Below are 18,100 nucleotides of genomic sequence, written 5' to 3'. Positions count from 1 at the left end.
ACATAAAGGACATTAGGTAGAGTCTAAAGACTACTGTCACATTAATTTGTTAGCTCACTGTTCTAAGAAACTTTAAATAACCACCTCATTTTCAATGTACAAGTTGAGCATCTCTCTGTCTATCTGCCATGATAGCTGATTCTCAATTGGCAAGTCCACAGTACTGGTCTTCACTTTTGCCTTCTTGGCTTGAGGTGGCTGGTCCATCTTTTTGTCTTTTGATCCAGCTTGAGACGTCTAAAATAATAGAAATCATTTAGAACAAACACATACACAGAGTACCTTAAATTTCAAAATGGGTCATATTTCAAAAGCTGTTTTATTAACTCAGTTTTTCTGATGATTTAAATAACTTAGGACTATGATAATAAATGGAAAATAAAAAAATACACATATGAGGTATCTAGAGTACTCAAAACTCACAGAGATGGAAGCAGTGTGTGGCTGTCAGGGGCTGGGGGGGGCAGTGAGTTGTTGTTCAATGGGTATAGAGAGTTTCAGTTTTGCAAGATGAAAAAACCCTGAAGATTGATTACACCATAATGTGTATATACTTAACACTACAGAACCATACGCATAAAAATGGCTACAGATGGTAAATTTTTTGTGTATTTTACAACAAAAAATAAATTTAACAATACATACATATACACATAACTCCCCACAAATCCACAATCAACATATAATCACTATTAAAATTTTTTCTTCCACTCTTATCTAAACATATAGACTATCTATGAAATTAGTGGAGAGACAGCACAAAATTTTTATGGATCAGTATCACACTGTCAGTATGATTTCCAGAATGTCTATAGTTATTTACATTATCACAAGAAGTGAGAGAACCTGTTTCACTGCACCATGTCCACTAATGGGATTCATTTAACTTCATCTCATGGTATTTTAGTGAGTTTCTTTGGGCCAATAACCTTTTTTTCCACACACTTGTAAACCACACTTACTACTACTTCAAATTACCTAGTCATATTTTATCCACTGTTCTCTTAGGACTTTAGTGATTTTCTTTTTCCCCACAAATGACTGACTCTTCTAGTTTTTTTCTAATTTTATGCTATTGGTCCATACAAGTTTTTATTGTCAAAGGTATCTCTTTTCTCTTGTGATTACTTTTGTTGCTTTCATGCTTTGAAAGCCCTTCCCCAGCCACAGATTAGAAAAATATACACTTCAAGCTGTTTTTCTGTTGTTTTTTTTTTAACCTTTACCTTATGAATTCATCTGGAATTCAATTTGCTCTATGATATGAGGCAAAATTTCAATGTCATTTCCCCATTTTCTATCCAAGTAACTTGAGTCAGTTTCTGAAATTTACAAATCATTTGTATTTCATTTTTCTTAAAAACAATACTACAAAAGGCACTTCAGTTCCTGAGCTACCCCGTGGAAGCCTAAGTAACAACCCCCATGAAACTTCCCATAGCTCCAAGGCATGGGAGATGGTGGGAGGGTAAGAGGGAGTGGGAAGGAGAAGTTGGCACTTCTCCCTTCTCCTCACCCACTTCCACAAACACACAAGAAAACAAGTACTTTTCTCTCCAACTGCTGCCCCCAACCCACTAAACAACATGAAAGGTTTTCCAACTTAGAAAAGGCATGAGCCAACTAAGGAATCTGTGAGCACAATTTCCTCTGTTGATTTTTTTTTTTTTTTTAATATTATTTGCACAGCTAAAGGAAAGCAAATAAAATTTGTTAACTGACACAAAAGCGGGTAACAGACTTAAAGCCAACTTCAGACTCTGCCAAACTTTTTTAAATGCCACGATCAGAAACTCCTAAGAAGGTGAGATTATACAATGCCATTTCATAAGTAACTTGAAAGAAAAGGTTTCCAGTGCTAAAAACAAATTTAAACCTGAAAACTCAAAATTAAAGAATCAGCTGTAAAGGATGCCAAATGTTCCATATTCATTTTTTGAATATATTTTTTACATTATTTATAAAATGTACTTAAATACATTATTCAAAACAATATCTTTCAATGAAAAAGCAAGGGTCAGGAAGTTAAGAAAATCTGAAGTGTTGTCTCATTATTGTTTATTAGTAACAAATAAATTATGGATAGAATAACAGCCATTCAGAAACTAGCATGAACTGATCAGTAGCCTGGTAAAACTAGGGCTAAGTGCTTTCTTCCCCTGTATCAACTAGAATAGAGTTCAAAGGCCTTCTTGCAAAAAGTACTTTCCAAACACACCTTAAAATCCTGCTAAAATATTCATTCAAATAAATGAAGAATCTCTAAGATAACTACCTTCCAAGACACAGCCCCTCAGCCAAAAACTATGTATGTTAAGAGACTAATTCGCATACTAAAACACAACTCATACCTCCATTTCTTCAGACTCTGCCTTATTTTCTGCTGGTGTCTGCTGCTGTTGCTCTTCAACATGTGGTTCTTCCTGGTCCACTTGCATCTTCTGAAAAAATAGGTCAAATTAAACCCGAAATGGAAATACTAATGAAAGACTAAGCAACCTTCATTACACATGGACAAAGTCACATGGTATGGAATTTCTGCTCAATCATCAGCAATCAGAAGACCTAGGCTCAAATTCCAGCTATGCCACATATGTATGCCCCCTAGAGCATGGAAGTTTTCCTCTGTATTTCAGTTATACACCTGTACTACGAGGATAACACCTGCCCTGCCCTACGCTTTCATAAACAAGATTGACTGTGGAATTGTGCTCATAGTATACAACATGGCATCATTTAACATAATCTACAAAATGTAATCTGAAGAGAGCATGAGTGTCTCCAAGCTTCCTCACAAGTAAATTTTTCTCAAAAGTCTTAACTTTTTCAAGCAGTTCCTAAATCAGCCTTTTCATCCTCAAAAGTATAACCACTGCATGTGTTAGAGGAGGTGACACACTGAGAATTCTGTGAAAAGTACAAAGCCTAACAATAATGATGAAAGGAGGAGTTTGTGGAGACCTTCAACCTGAAGCATATTAGAATGACCTGGGGGGACCTTATTGATAGCTGGGCCCCAGACCAACTCAAACAAAATTTCTGGGGATGAGACCCAAGCATTTGTAATTTTATAAAGCTTTGACTCTGATGCACAATGAGGACAAGATGCAGTGCAAAATTCCAACAAAAGAGTGTACAATCTATTCTACTGTGAAAATAATCAATTGAGACTCAGAGCAATCTTCAATAACCAGAAAGAAGCAAGACCACCTCACTTCTATACAAATTCTATGTAAAAATCTGCTGGTTCACCAGTGTTGAAGGAAGAGGACACACGCAAACCCACTCTCAGCAGCTCTGTCACAATGTTCCTCCATTGTCACCCAGTCTACTGGCTAGAATTTCTACATAAGTCACCTCTGGACCATCATAAGTGGTGTAAAATGTCCAGATTACCTCTTCCTCCTTCGCATTCTGATCTGTTTCCATTGGTTCCTCATTTTCCTCAGACTTGTGCACTTCCACTAGGGATGCACTGGACACACTAAAAATGCCATGGACATTTACTCGAACCTTGACTTTTACTTTTGAACTGGAGCCATCAGACTGGGGAGTGACTTTCTGAACTGAAAACTGAGCTAGAGATATATGAGAGACAAAAGAGAAAATATCACCTAAGAGAATGAATTCAAACATGAATATATTCCATATATATGTACATAATGCCAGGTCATGACCACTTCTCAATGACAGATCAGTAAATAACATGACACTTCAAATTTAAGCAAAGTGGGTATTCTTAGAATCTTACTAAATCATCAAATTTCTTCTTCCTCTTTCACAGAGTCAAATTCCTATTATCCTGTCCCAATTAAGGACTCAAGTATCTCCAAACTTTTTCTTTCCCCCAGTCCCTTATTTCAATTTATCTTTATACGCTACTGCCAAATAAATGCCTAAAACACAGATATGTCATCTTCTCCTCTACCAGAATTTTTAGAAAAGAGAAAATGATTCCACACTGCTTCTGTCATTTATCAAGAAATTACCATTTCCAGTTACTGTACCAGGATGGTACTTATATTTTTTGATTCCCACAACTCTCAAGTAGGTTACCTTCCAAAGCTTCTAAGTGCCATTCAGGATACTCCTAATACATTTCTAGGTCTTTATCATACGACTCTAGTTTCTCTCTCTTGTCAACTGGTATTATTTCCAGAGTATAAGAGTTTCCGAGAGTCTACAGATTCTAGTCAACATAGTTCCAAACCCTACAATGTATTGATACTGTATCACAATCTCCTAATGATTCTCTGTGTATTTACAATTGTAATGTTAAGGTCAGAACTGAATTTCTTTAACTCCTTACAGTATCTAGCACCATCTTTTGCACACACGGTATAACCACAGTGTGTGTTAACTGAGTAATTCTGTTCTCACAATGGGAGATCCAATTAAATAATAACCATGTGGCTGGTTCTAAGCCTGGTAACAAGACTAGGGGAGGTTTTCTTTTAATTTCCAACTCTTTACTTACCTATAGCAGGATCTGGATAGGGCAAATCCTGAGGACAGCTGTAATAGGCCTCAAGAGTGAAAGGCTCCTTTCTATAAAATGTGAGGACTTTAGAGAAAGGAGCAGCATGATTTTTTGAAAAGACTTCACAGTCACTGAATGGAGGAAAAAGACAAAAACACACAAACTCAGTATATTCTCAACACTTCTACCTATGTATTCTAGGTTTATAATTATTGTATAACCCCAGTTTCCAGATAACAGTTTCCAAGATTCTATATAAAAATGTCAGTAAAAAAAAAAGAATATACTTCAATCAACACATAAAAGTACCAATGATTTCTGCAGGATCAAGAATATAAAACTTAATAAGGATGCAAATTTATTTACTCACTAAAATAAGTGATCGTGTTGTTTCATGAACTGTGAGAAAATGTTACAGATCTATGAAAGTTGAAATGAAGGGCAATATATTACCCAGACTTAACACTAAGTTAACTTTAAGTATAAAATAATTTATAAACAGATTACCTTGACCCTTCTTCAGCCGGAGAATTCCATTTCAGAGATATTGGATATGGTACTACATCAGTGATAGAAAATTCTCTAACTTTGAAAGCAGGCGATAAGATTGCACACTAGAAAAGTAATTTTTAAAAATTCCATTTAACAAGTACAAACATCATGAACTGATAGTATCACTAGACCTACAAATAATGACTTCAGAAGACCATTGTTAATGGTCTTACTTAAATATTTACGTTAACAATTTAATGGTGTCTTAGTAGTTTTACAAACTTCTATCATTTGTCAAATTACCAATATAACCTAGCCATTCCTTATCATTTTTCCATTAACCCCCAACACCCTTATTTAATTGATATACAACACTACTGCATATACATAGATAAAATGCCAAATTCTAGTAGTATTTCAGGCTTAGAGTCCCTATGATTCTAGTCAATTAATTCATCTTCTAACGTGTTATAGAGTAACAATTCTTTTTATGAACACCATCTCTGCTATCCATTTTAAAACAAAGGCTTACAAATCTTACACCTTGATATCACCCTGAGCTAACCTCAGGTTATTAGTTAGATACATTAACCATTTGCCATCTTGTCACAATGACCTATAAATGACTACATGTGAAAGAAAGAAAACTCACCTGCAATGCACAGCCTCGGGTGACAGCTTCATCAGCATTTAATGTTGTACTAAGTTCTTTACCAAAAAATTTGCTGATCTTCTCTTTAACTGCAGGGATTCGAGTAGCACCACCAACTATCTCCACTGCATAAATATCTTCTTTCTTTAACTCTATTTAAAAACAATTAGATATTTAGATTAAAAGAATTTCTAAATAAGCATTTTTACGATGAAGTAAAAGAGCAATAACATCCCATCACAATGAAATAACTCACAGCTGTAAAACAAAACTCCTCCACTCCCTCACCCTCCTCCACAACACACACACACTCACACGTACACTCACATAGGCATGTGGCATCTGGAAACAAGTAGGTGTTTCGATTCTCAAAATAATGGGGGGAAGGGTGGTACAATAGTGGGATTCAGGAGGTGAAGACCAGGAATACTCAATGTCCTGCAGTGCACGGGCACTGCAATCTCTCACACAATCCCACACAAAGATCTGTTAACACATCAATAGACCAAACATTCAAGTATGCTATCCATAAGAAAAATAAGCGGGCTTCAAAATACTGGGTTACCCCTGAACCAGTATAAAAGAAAAAGAAGTATTCGGAATCATATCTAGCCACTCCAGAGCTCTATCTACAGCCTACGTATTATCCAAACTAAAACAAAGGTACAGCCTCCTCGCACTGGAAGGAAAGAAGGTGTGTACTAAGGATCTGATGTTGCTCATAAAATACTTCTTAATACCACCTGGATTCCTGGTCACATTTTATCTAAAAACCACTGACAATTTCTTGAGAAGGGCTATTTAAAGAAATTGGCTGTCTCAGTGTGGAAAGAACATGCTTGTCTGCCATAATCACTGATTTAAGAGCTAAGCCTTTGCCAAGTTGACAGTAGGCCTCAACACTGAAATAGCAACCAACACAACAGTGAACTCTAGGTAAACATTTTGCTGAAGAAGGTTTTAGGAAAATTAGTAATATGTTCCTAAATCAAATTGCCACCTGTTAAACAAGTATGTGGTTATCATATCTTTCCTTTACTGTAGCTCTCATTTAGCTAAGGATTCACTGACAGAAAAAAGCTTGTAAGACTTCCACATCAGCATTGCAAAAGACAATTTCTACCACCATGAAATAACTGAGAAGCTTACATTCATCTCTGAGTCTGAATTCAGCTTCTTAGAGAAACTTTTATTACATTTGCCTGGACACTTATCAAAAGATGGGGGGAGGGGTATATGCTCTAGGAGGAAGATTAAGATAAAAAGAAGCTTCCTGATTTCTCACGCCCTCTAGGGCTAAAATGCAGATGACTTCCAGGGTGGACTTGGGAGCCATAGGTTGGAGAAGAGCACCTTGACTTAAGACAGAAAGAATTGATTAGAGCAGAGATGATCTTCTCACTTTTATTCTGAAACTTTCATTTGTACTTTATGTGAGTGATAAATACTTAAAACTGTTTTAAAAAAAAAAAAGATAAAAAGAAGCTAACATACCACTGATAGCACTGAAGTAGTTCATACAATAAAAATTTGTATAACTGCTTGGGGGATGGGGGGAAGGTGAGATAACAAACAACATTTTCCAAAGAGTCTGAGATACACAAACAATTCAATTGCAAAAATACTTACTGGCTTGTTCCAAAACACTACGAAGTGGTGGTTCCACTCTAGCTAAGAGATCATCGCACATCTCCAGAAATTTACCTCTATTAAAAAAATAATAATAAGTCAAATCACATTCCATTTTTATGTGGAATGAATGGCTATAATCAAAAAAAAAAAAAACAGATAATAACAAGTGTTGGCAAGGATGTGGAGAAACTGGATCCCTCGTATATTCCTGGGTAATGTAAAATGAAAATGGTGCAGCCACTTTGGAAAAAGAGTTTGGCAGTTCCTCAAAATGTTAAACATAGAGTGACCATATGATTCAGCAATTCCACTCCAGGTTTATATCCAAAAGAACTGAAAATGCATATTCATGCCAAAACTTGTGTTTACAAGCAAAAGCATTATTCTTAATAGCCAAAAAGTAGAAACAACCCAAATGCCTATCAACTGTATTCAGCAATAGAAAGGAATGAATACAATAAAAAGAAACATGAGAAGGTGGTTAATGGATACAAAATTACAGCTAGATAGAAAAAATAAGTTCTACTGGTATACAGTCAATCCAGGAACCTATAATTAACAATGATTTACTGCATGTGATCAAATGACTAGAAGAGAGGAGATCGAATGTTCATATCACAAAGAAATGATTGAGTTTTATAATGATGAATATGCTAATTCCCCTGATTAGGTAATTTGTATACATGTATTGAAATATCTCTGTACCCCATAAATAAGTACAATCAATATCTCTCAAAAAAATTAATTAAGAAATAAAGGATGTGAATGAACTCTGAAAACATATGAACACATATTGTAGTTGTTTAGGATTCAGTAGGTGCCTAGAGTTTGGGAGGGAAATGGAGAGTGTAGGAATTCCTAAAGAAGAAAACCAAAGCACAAGAACAGAATTAATACTAGAGAATGTAATAGAAAAAAACAAATTCAAGCAAATTTAACTAACTGTAAAATTTTAAAAGCTGTGAAACTATATAATGAAAAGGCACACTACGTATCTGGGAAAAACTGATCCAAAATAACCAACATCAAAACATATTATAGTAAAATCACTGGACTTTCAAGGAAAAAAAAAAAAAAAACCCAAAAACATTTGAGCATCTAGGCAAAAAGAACAAGTAACAAATAACCGGAAAGTACCCTCTCACACCTTGACAGCAATGCTATAAGCCAAAAGAAAATGGATTATTACTGCATTTAAGATACTCAAGGAAAGAAAATGTGAGCTAAGGATGTTCTATCCAGCTGAAGTGACTTTTAAGTATAAACATGGGAAACGAACTGTCACCAACATGCAAGAACTTAAATACTGCTCATATGTGCTATTCCTTAGAAATGTACAGGAGAATGCCCTTCCAACAACCAAAATGATGTAGAGACATTGAAATAAAGCTAGTGGTAACAAACTAGGATTACAATAATCAAAAAAAATTGAAAATAACAAATGTTAGCGAGGATATAGAGAAATCAAAACCCTGTACATTGCTGGTGGTTATAAAAAATGGTGCAATCCCTGAGAAAAATAGTTTGGCTACGGAACTGCCATATGGGCCAGCAATCCCATCCCTAGGTCTATACTCAAAAGAACTGAAAACAGATACTCAAATATTTGTTCACAAATGCTCACAGCACTGTTCACAATAGCTGAAAGGTGGAAACAACCCAAATGTCCATCAACTGATGAACAGATAAATAAAATGTGGTATATCCATACAATGGAATGTTATTTGCCATAAAAAAGCAATGAGGCCTGGCCTGTTAGCTCAGTTGGTTACAGTGAGGTGTTATAACAACAAGGTCAATGATTTGGATCCCCATACCTGCCAGCCACCAGAAAAAGAAAAGAAGAGAAAAAGAAAAAAAAAAAAGCATTGAAGTACTAATGCATGCTACAATGTGGATGAGCCTCGAAAATATTATGCTAAGTGAAAGAAACCAGACACATATTACGTAATTCCATTTATACGAAATATACAGAATAAGTGAATACAGAGACAGAAAGCAGACTGGTGGTTGCCAGGGGCCAGAGGCTAGGGGAAATGGGAAGTAACTGTTTAATGGGCCTGGGGTTTTAATCTGGAGTGATAAAAATATTTTTTCCCCAGATAGAGGTGGTCATTGCACAACACTGTGAATATACCAAATGTCACTGAATTTTTCACTTTAAAATGGTTGATTTTATGGTATGTGAATTGCGCCTCAATTTTTTTTAAAAATGAGTTTATTAGAAGAATTACTAATGTCAGAAATAATCTGGTTTCATTAATTTAAAAAGAAGACTGGTGGTGAGCATTAAACACTAAATGAAGGCTATAAAATAAAGTATATAACAGTATGTGCTCTGACAATGTAGATATAGTACAACTGTTAAAAAAAATACCAGCACAAATTGTTTTTAAAAAAATATAAACTACTTAATGAGTATCTGCTTGGCTCTTATAACCACATAACATTTCACCAACAATTTCTGAAACACATGCTGGCCTACCCCCAGTCTTTATAACACGTACATATACAAAAAACTGCTTCTTAATAAAAATGAAAGCAACCACTTTCAAGTAGGAGGGGAAGGCAAGTACAAATCTGGATACTAGGCAATGATAAATGTCATCTCAGTTTTTAAGGATAACTCAGGCACATTTCTCCAAAGAAGGCATCAGTCTTGCCTGAATTCTACCTATAGAGTTCACAGCCAAAAACAACATCTCACTCCCAACATTCAAGCAACCCAACCAGGCAACAATGACTCTGGGTGTTTCTGAGGACAGCCCTAGAATGTGAATTACCCAGAATTCTTGCAGTGCTGTACAAAAAGAGCTGCTACCCTCAAGTGATCCTGAAACACTCAAAAACAATTTCTTAATCAACAGCTAAGTTAAACTTAATTTAATTAGCATTAAAGCACTCTGCCCTGATTTTATGAATACTGATAATTCATGTATAATAAATGCACACGTAAAGTAATAAATGCATACGTAAAGTACTACCAACTTCCTGGCATATTCAATTAATCAGAACAAAGACATTAGTCTACATTATTAGAATAACTAAACCCAACCTTTACATAAAAAGCAGGGTCCTGAATGGCCTCTAATTTTTACCCATAGAACTTAAATTATCATATAATAACCATAATAATTTCAACAATTAGCTAATTAAGGTTAATATAAGTAGAGAAAAATCACAACTCAGTTTAACATCAAAATATTAATATGGTTACCTATTCATAGTTCCAGATACATCAACATCATTCATAAAACATTCAATGCTCAAAGGGAGGTCTGAAGCATTTGCACTCATCAATTTCTTGAGTTTCTCACACTCCTGAGAGAGTCGTAATAATGCACGGATTTTGGACTTTATATCTAGCTTGTACTTCTTCCCAAATTCTTCACAGAAGTGATTCACTAACACCTCATCAAATTTCCGGCCTCCCAGTGTTGGGTCAAATGCAGTGGCCAAAACCTTAGAAAAAAGATGATAATCCATTTTAAATTTTATCATGATATATACTTACTTGGTAATTTGTTTAAAAAAAAAAAAAAGTAGGAGGTACATTAAGGTTGAAACAAGGCAATGTGTGCATATCATTTAATCCTTGTTATAACTACACTGTGAAAATAAACACTGTAATCCCCAATTTACAGATAACGCCACAGACCTAGACAGACGAGATAATCTGCAGGTCACAAAGCTACTAAGAAGTGGCATTCAAAAGCAAATCTCCTTAATTCCAAAATCTATGTCTTCCCAACTACACCAATCTGACTCCCAATAACAATTACACATCTAAGGCCAAATACATTAATATGTCATGTACATACTTCCAGTTTTATCACTATCACAAAACTGTGAGCACCAAAGGCCTAGCTCTATGCTGTTTACTACCTGAAGGATACTAAAGCCTAGAAGTCTAATTAGCTTGGATTATCCATTTTCCAAATCTCTAGGAGACTAGAAACAAACTAAATCAAATTAGATTCAATAACAGAGGACAGGCTAAATAAGTGACAGCACCCTTACAAAGAAATAAAACCAGTAAAAACAATCTCTTCAAAGACTGATAAATGACATGGGGAAATTTTCTTAACATGTCAACTGAGAAAAAAAAAAATGGGACATAGAATTGAATACAGTATGATTCCAATTTTGTTTTCTTAAAAATCTAGAATGAAGTACACCATGGGAAGATTATGAATGTCTTTTCTTTGCACATAAATGTTTTCCAAGTTTGAGGAATATTTTTCTAATATTTTCCAAGTTTGAGGAATATTTTTCTAATAAATATTTTTATAATTAAATTTAAAAGCAATGCGAAGGATTGGAAAACTGATAGGTTAACAGCTGACAATGAAGGACAATTTAGAAAAACAAAAGCAGATGATCATACATCACTAATCCACAGCCAGGCTAATTTATAGCCAGACTCTTCTATTTACAAGGGTGAAAGTAGAGAATGGATCTTAGAAATAATCATATTAGTAATTGAAATTTAAACACTGAGAATTATACTTGGTTCATCACTTATAGCTGTAAAAAATCACAAACTTCTTATTTCCCAATCATCTGAAAGATTTCCTTTCTATTTAAAAAAACAAAAACAAAAACAAAACCCTAGAAACGATATAAACCAGAATAAAAGGTGGAACCAAATCTATTTTTCAAAGAAACAGGACTGCAACAAATAGAATCTCAAAATGGCCCTCCAAAACTACCAAATATTTAGGGATGGTCCTTCCCCACCAATCTCCAATTTGGAAGGGGAAAGCCATCTTAGACCTTGGCACCAAGAACCATGATACACAACTCAAATAATTAAAACACTTGAAAAATCCTTCGTTCTTAAGCAAATTCTAAATAAGATCATCTAGCTAGACAAAGAACTGATTTTCCGCCCTATTGTTGAACTAGCATAAACCAGCAAACAACTCTCTGGCCTTTGCCTCTAGCCCCTCCTTGCCTTTAGCTCTTCTATACTTCTGTACATATAGAACTGCTTATTCTAGAACTTTTAGCTTTCCAGAAATGTAGAATATCACTTCTAGTGTAGTTTCTGTGGCATCCAAGTTCTGATCCCTCTACTCTTTTCCCAGAACACTCAAAACCTCAAAATCAAGAAGAGCACCTTTACCATCCCCTCAATCCCAGTGTACACCAAGGAACTACATATTAAAAACATCTAATAAGCCTGCAAGGTAAGCATTATTTTTCCCATACTATAGATGAAAAAAATAAGACTCAAGGATCTTAACAGCTTTTTCCTCTAGGTCTATGTACTTTATTTCACACCACGCCAACTCTTGAATAAGTTATTTTGGGCCTACAACCTCCACTCCACACCCATTCAGATGGCTCATAGCAAGCTTCCATTAGTAAAAAAAAATTCTTTAACCAATGCTTTAAGTTGTCTCTCAAAAATTCATAAATACCATATTTGTTAATACAGTTTTCTGGAAAAAAATATACTTACTTTCAGTTTTGCTCTATTAAATGCACATACAGAAACTTGATAAGCAGAATGCCCCATGTCTACAAAAACTACATTTCTTGGTTTCTCTTCTAAGGCAGGAAGATCTTGCTTATAGATTCCATATGCAAGAGCAACTACACAAGAAAAAAAGTAAATTCAATATAATAATACCACCTAAGTAATAAATAAAAATCATTTAAGTAGGAAAAAATAGGCATTATATATAGTGAAAGAGACTGCATCATGTGTTACATTTTTAGAGATAATTTCTTTATAAGCATTGCATAATTTATTCATGAAGAACATTAACTTCAAAGAGTTAAATGCTGACATTCACTTAGGCTTCCTTACAGTTTCTAATGGACTTTGGCCATTTTTCCCAAACCAATTTCCCCCACTTTCCAAACATATTTCCTGAATTTCTTCTACCCTTGTGCCATGTTAACATTCCCACATGTCCTGTCCCTGAGATGCTGCTTTACACCTTCTTCCCCTGACTCGACCAGTCCACAAGTCAGAGAAAAAGCTAATCTTTAGACCAAAGCACTGCTCCACACATACATTAAGTGTGTTCCTTTCCGAATAAGCACATGATTAAATACAAAAGTGTATGCTATGAGGGTACAGAAAAGTACTGGTCAGATTAATTCTCCACATGTGACATAGTATCCAAAAGCACTATGACACAAAGGTGATAAACAAGGATGGCGGGTTTTAAGATTTCACAACCTTCAAGATGAAACAAGTCAAAAAAGTAATAGTTAAATATTCCTTCTTACCTGCAGTAGTTTCATTCATTAATCGCAGGCAATTGAGACCAGCAATCTGCGTTGCATCCATCACTGATCGTCTTTCTGCATCAGTATAGAAACAAGGAACCTACAAAAAAATTTTGAAGTTTACTCTATTATGGAGATTCCTCATTTTAGTTAGTAAAATGCAGGATCATTATCAAATACCTACAGCAATTTATTCTGTATATGATCAAGACAGTGTTTCACATAAGTGGAGAAAAGTTAAAATATTCAGTAAGTAGTGTTGGGACAAATGGACAGCCATACATTACATTACAGAGCAGACCACAATACCAAGAGCTACGGTAGAGACTGCAGGAAAGAGTTAACGCAGAGGCCAAAGACCGCTACCCTTAGAAAGGCCTGCTTGCAAGGCCCTTGCCTACCTGACTGACATCTAAGAACTTGACTGACATCTAGGAACTTGATACATAAACAAGTTCCCTAAATTGACAGAAAAATTTCCCCAAATAATTATGAGCAGCCCACTGTGCCTAAACTGTTTATATAAACAAAGGAGTTTATGCTGACTACCTGCTTTCCTTCCTGGAGCCTGGAATTTTGGTACATGCCCAGTATAGGGTACCTCTGGGATTAACCCCAATCCTGGACTTCTAGGCTCTGGCAGAACTTCCCTGATAGAGAACACGTCACATGTGTTGTTGCTGAAGGAATTAAACACATCCTGTTCAACTCTTGAAACTTGTTGCTAGAAGAATTAAGCACATTCTGTCTGACTCTTGGAAGCCTGCACCTGGTTTCCCCCAGATGCTGCTTCGTGTACCTTTTCCCTTTGTTGATTTTGTTTTGTATCCTTTCACTGTAATAAATCTTAGCATGAATACAGGTATATGGTGAGTCCTGTGAATCCACCTAGCAAATCACCAAAACTCACTGTGGTCTTGAGAACCCCCAAACATGACATAACACATCACTTTTTAATTTTATCCCAAAAACTGGAAAAGCCACTCAGGCATTCCACTATTTTACATAAATTTTACTTCTACACCGAGTATAATTCAGAATCAAAGTTAATGGCACTAGATGGAGGAATAGGGACAAATCTGGGAGACCAATGGAGAGGTGAGGAAAGGTAGGAAGCATCTAAGAAATACAGTATCTACTGTATCAGCCACTGGGAAATCAAGGTCACTGAATTTGAGCTCTTTAAAGAGACACGGCATTTTTATTCTTCTTTATATCCCCAGAATGTGGTTTACAACTATAATCCAATTCTTCCTAACAAATGTCAGTTCTACTTTACTAGATAACCAAGGAATCTACCAAACAATAGACTCTGGGGTGAAAAAGCCACCTAACAGTCCTTGCTTTGCTAATCAATGCACCAGCATTAACACAAAAGAGGCCACAGAGCTAAAGTACTAGATAACAACTACAGAATAGGGAGACTGAGTGGCAAAGCCAATATAGCTACCCATATTTCCACAGTCCCTAAGGACTCCACCATATTATAAGCACAAAGCTGTAGCCAGGCTTCCATCTAAGCAGGGATAAGGAAAAAACAAGATGAAGTCTAGTTCTGCCTTGTCTTTCGTGCTAGATACAGAGAGCAAACAGAAATGGAGAAAGAGACAGCCATTTATAATTGGGATTATTCTACTAAATCTACAAATGAGTTGCTACCCTGCACCAGGCACCAGGCACCATGCTAGGAACGGAAAAGAATTCAGGAAGAAGTGGGCTGAGATGAGCCTTGAAGAACAGATAAGATTTAAATAGGCAGAATAATGGAAGAGGCCTGAGCAAAAGCTAATAGGCAGAAGAGAATATTTAAGAAAATGAAGACTAGCTTGATAAATTCTTAAAATAACCATTACAACCTGAGACAAAAAATTTTTTTTTACTTACAATTAACGAACAGCTTTCTTCTTTCTGCTTCGTTATGCAAGTCCCCAATAATTTGTAGGGATCAAACTCACCGAAATAACACAATCAACAACAGGCTTCTTAAGAACATTTTCCGCTGTCTCCTTCAGCTTGGACAAAAGCATGGCAGTCACCTGCTCAGTGGTAAAATTTCGCTCTTCCTCCATATACGTCACCTGCGAGAAAACAAGAAAAGGATCTAGACTTATATTTCTTCATGTCCTAGTCCCAAAAGCCTAAAATGAACAGTGCTTCACATTATCAATGAAACATTATCTCAAGAAGGAGTTAAGGAAAGCTAGTTTTGGAAGAAATAACAACTTGAAGGTCACTTTTAGCTTTTTAAAATGCTCTCCAAACATAATACTTGGAGAGGACCACATCGTAAAACAACAAAACTTGAGGCAACTACCTGTGCAGAAATAAATTGGTGTAGCTCACTATGACCCACATTGCCAGCACCTCAATAAAGGGGCTGGTGGTCAAAACTATTTTACCATCTGACATACTAAGTGTGTTCTACTTTGTTTATTGTGTTTATTACTCATCTCCACAACTGGGATCCAATCTAATCTGCAGACACAGTTTCTGTCTGATTTGTTCTCTACCACAGCCCCAGTACCTAAGACAGGATCTGGCACAATAAATATCAGTTGAATTAAATAAATGAAGAACAAAGCTCCAAGATAATATTCTACCCTGGACAAAAGTCTCCAACTTTGATAAGGATTGCAAATTTTAAATGCTGAAAGACTGCCTAGGATGACCCCATCCCCCATGCCCATACTGTCCAATTACAATCCCAACTAGAAAGTGTTGCTCTCTTCTTTAGCTGCTTCCCCAGTTCCACTTGAGTACCACCTTCTCCTCACTCCCCGGCCCAACCATAATTTATTGTGGTTTAGAATCTAACAGTTTCTCACTTTATTGCATGAAAAAGATGGGAAAATATCCATTCTGGTGAGCCCCTTTCTAAATTATCCACTTCTTCACTGCTGTTTGCTTAATTCTTAATCAATTCCTCCACCCTTGTACTGGATCTTCTTGTTTCCCAGATCATCTTCCTGGTCTCCTTCTCCATAGGCTCTTGCAATGCTTATAACTAAATCTGCCAATACCCATCCTCTTTCTTTCTTAACTATGTAAATATCCCCCACTTCCTCACCTCCCTTTTATCCCCCTTTCCCTCTCCTGCACTCCACCTTCATCCCTTACTCTGCCATTCAAACCATTCTGAGATTACCACAGATATCCTAAGTAAAACCCACTGATCATTATTTATCAGAAATTTCCATTTCTAAATTCATCTGAATTCTCTGCTATTCTGGCACAACGGACTACCTTTTTCTCACAGTTCTCACCATCTGTTGGCTTTTGAGCCTGTTCTCATAATTCTTATTTCTCTGACTGGGGTATCTCAAACACCAAACCTCCTCTCCCTAAACTCACCTGCCTGGAAAATTCATACATCCCTGGACTTCTCTTACTAACTCTGAGCACAAGAGAGGCATATGTGTCCACCCTACCCATCTCCCAACCTCTCACCTCTCTTGTATAATCAGTTCACTGCACACATCACAGAGACTCCTCTAGATGACCCAGAGATATCAAAACACAAACTCACTTTTCCCAAAAGAACATCTCTTACCAACCTATTAACAAGAGTACAATCATATGCCTGGCTAATGACTTAAAAGTGTTGATTCCTTTGCCTGCTCTTCCAGAGTCATTCCCTGAAATCACACCAGAAAGGTCACTGAATCTTTGAGCAAGACAAGCAGCAACAGTAATGTTAACTTCAAACCATCTCCCCCAGCCTTCAACCCATTAATCATGGCCTCCTGAGCTACCAATGGCTTGCAAAAAAAATCCAGATCATTCAAAAATGTCAAATGGTCTTTTTCTAAGCATTTGTAAACATTTTCATTAAACTTGACATCAGAAAGGTATGATAAAATAAAACACTACATTTTAATCATAAGGCACTATCTTGAGAACCTTACCTTTATACCTGTTAATCCAGTGGGCAACTGCACAATATCATATGCAAGATTAGGTTTTTCTGCCTCCACAAATGGATCAGAGAATGCTCGGCCATGGAATCTTTTAAATCCTTGTACTGTGTTTTTTGCATTGGAAATTACCTAAAAGAAAGAATATCAAAGAGCAGAAAGACGACCACTAAATTTTTTCAAAATTTCAACATACTCAGATTAAATTAGCATCATCTCAACTTCACAAAGTTTCCTTCAGACACTAAACTCAGAATACTGAGTGGTGCCCACTAGCATGCCAAGTGAGGAATGGGAAATTTGCATGGGTCTCACAGTGGCAGAGCTCAGACCAGAGCCCACCTCTTCTTACTTCTCCATGAAGTCAGGTCATTACACTTACAAGAGTATTTTCTGTTCTTTTTATATAAAATGCCTTTAAGCTTTCAAAAATCACCCACAGTTTATAGTTCAAACTTTCCAGAAACCAATTTGGGAATACATATCAATTCAGAAATTCTAGTTAAAGAAATTTTCCACATAGGAAAAAAAAGATCACACTAATTCACAATGATGAATGCAAAAGGATACTGAGAGTGTACTGTTTATAATAGCAGAAGACTGGAAACAGCCTAGATGATTAATAACAGGGGAATGGTTAAATAAATTGTTATATCCACATTAAAAAATACCATACAATAGGTA

At 36.0% G+C, this 18,100-nt stretch overlaps 1 protein-coding gene across 2 annotated transcripts in view; it reads right to left on the bottom strand.

Annotated features, from left to right (window-relative positions):
• HSPA4 (heat shock protein family A (Hsp70) member 4) overlaps positions 1 to 18,100 on the bottom strand; it is a 38,778-nt gene that overhangs the window by 7,063 nt on the left and 13,615 nt on the right. The window contains exons 3-14 of one of the 2 annotated variants that reach the window (XM_063084251.1): positions 17,408 to 17,548; positions 15,458 to 15,580; positions 13,503 to 13,602; positions 12,724 to 12,857; positions 10,474 to 10,718; positions 7,254 to 7,330; positions 5,625 to 5,776; positions 4,988 to 5,094; positions 4,478 to 4,611; positions 3,397 to 3,578; positions 2,352 to 2,438; positions 85 to 237 (exon numbers count right to left, since the gene is read on the bottom strand). In XM_063084251.1, coding sequence (XP_062940321.1) covers positions 85 to 237; positions 2,352 to 2,438; positions 3,397 to 3,578; positions 4,478 to 4,611; positions 4,988 to 5,094; positions 5,625 to 5,776; positions 7,254 to 7,330; positions 10,474 to 10,718; positions 12,724 to 12,857; positions 13,503 to 13,602; positions 15,458 to 15,580; positions 17,408 to 17,548 — 1,635 coding nt within the window. Of the gene's footprint in view, positions 1 to 84; positions 238 to 2,351; positions 2,442 to 3,396; positions 3,579 to 4,477; positions 4,612 to 4,987; positions 5,095 to 5,624; positions 5,777 to 7,253; positions 7,331 to 10,473; positions 10,719 to 12,723; positions 12,858 to 13,502; positions 13,603 to 15,457; positions 15,581 to 17,407; positions 17,549 to 18,100 lie in introns of both variants that reach the window. The other variant, XM_063084242.1, reaches the window with a different exon arrangement.

Source organism: Cynocephalus volans, chromosome 2 (assembly GCF_027409185.1).
Source record: "Cynocephalus volans isolate mCynVol1 chromosome 2, mCynVol1.pri, whole genome shotgun sequence".
Classification (NCBI taxonomy): Eukaryota; Metazoa; Chordata; class Mammalia; order Dermoptera; family Cynocephalidae; genus Cynocephalus; species Cynocephalus volans.
The sequence above is the reverse complement of the archived record's forward strand: the minus strand, read 5'-3'. Positions and strand labels throughout refer to the sequence as shown.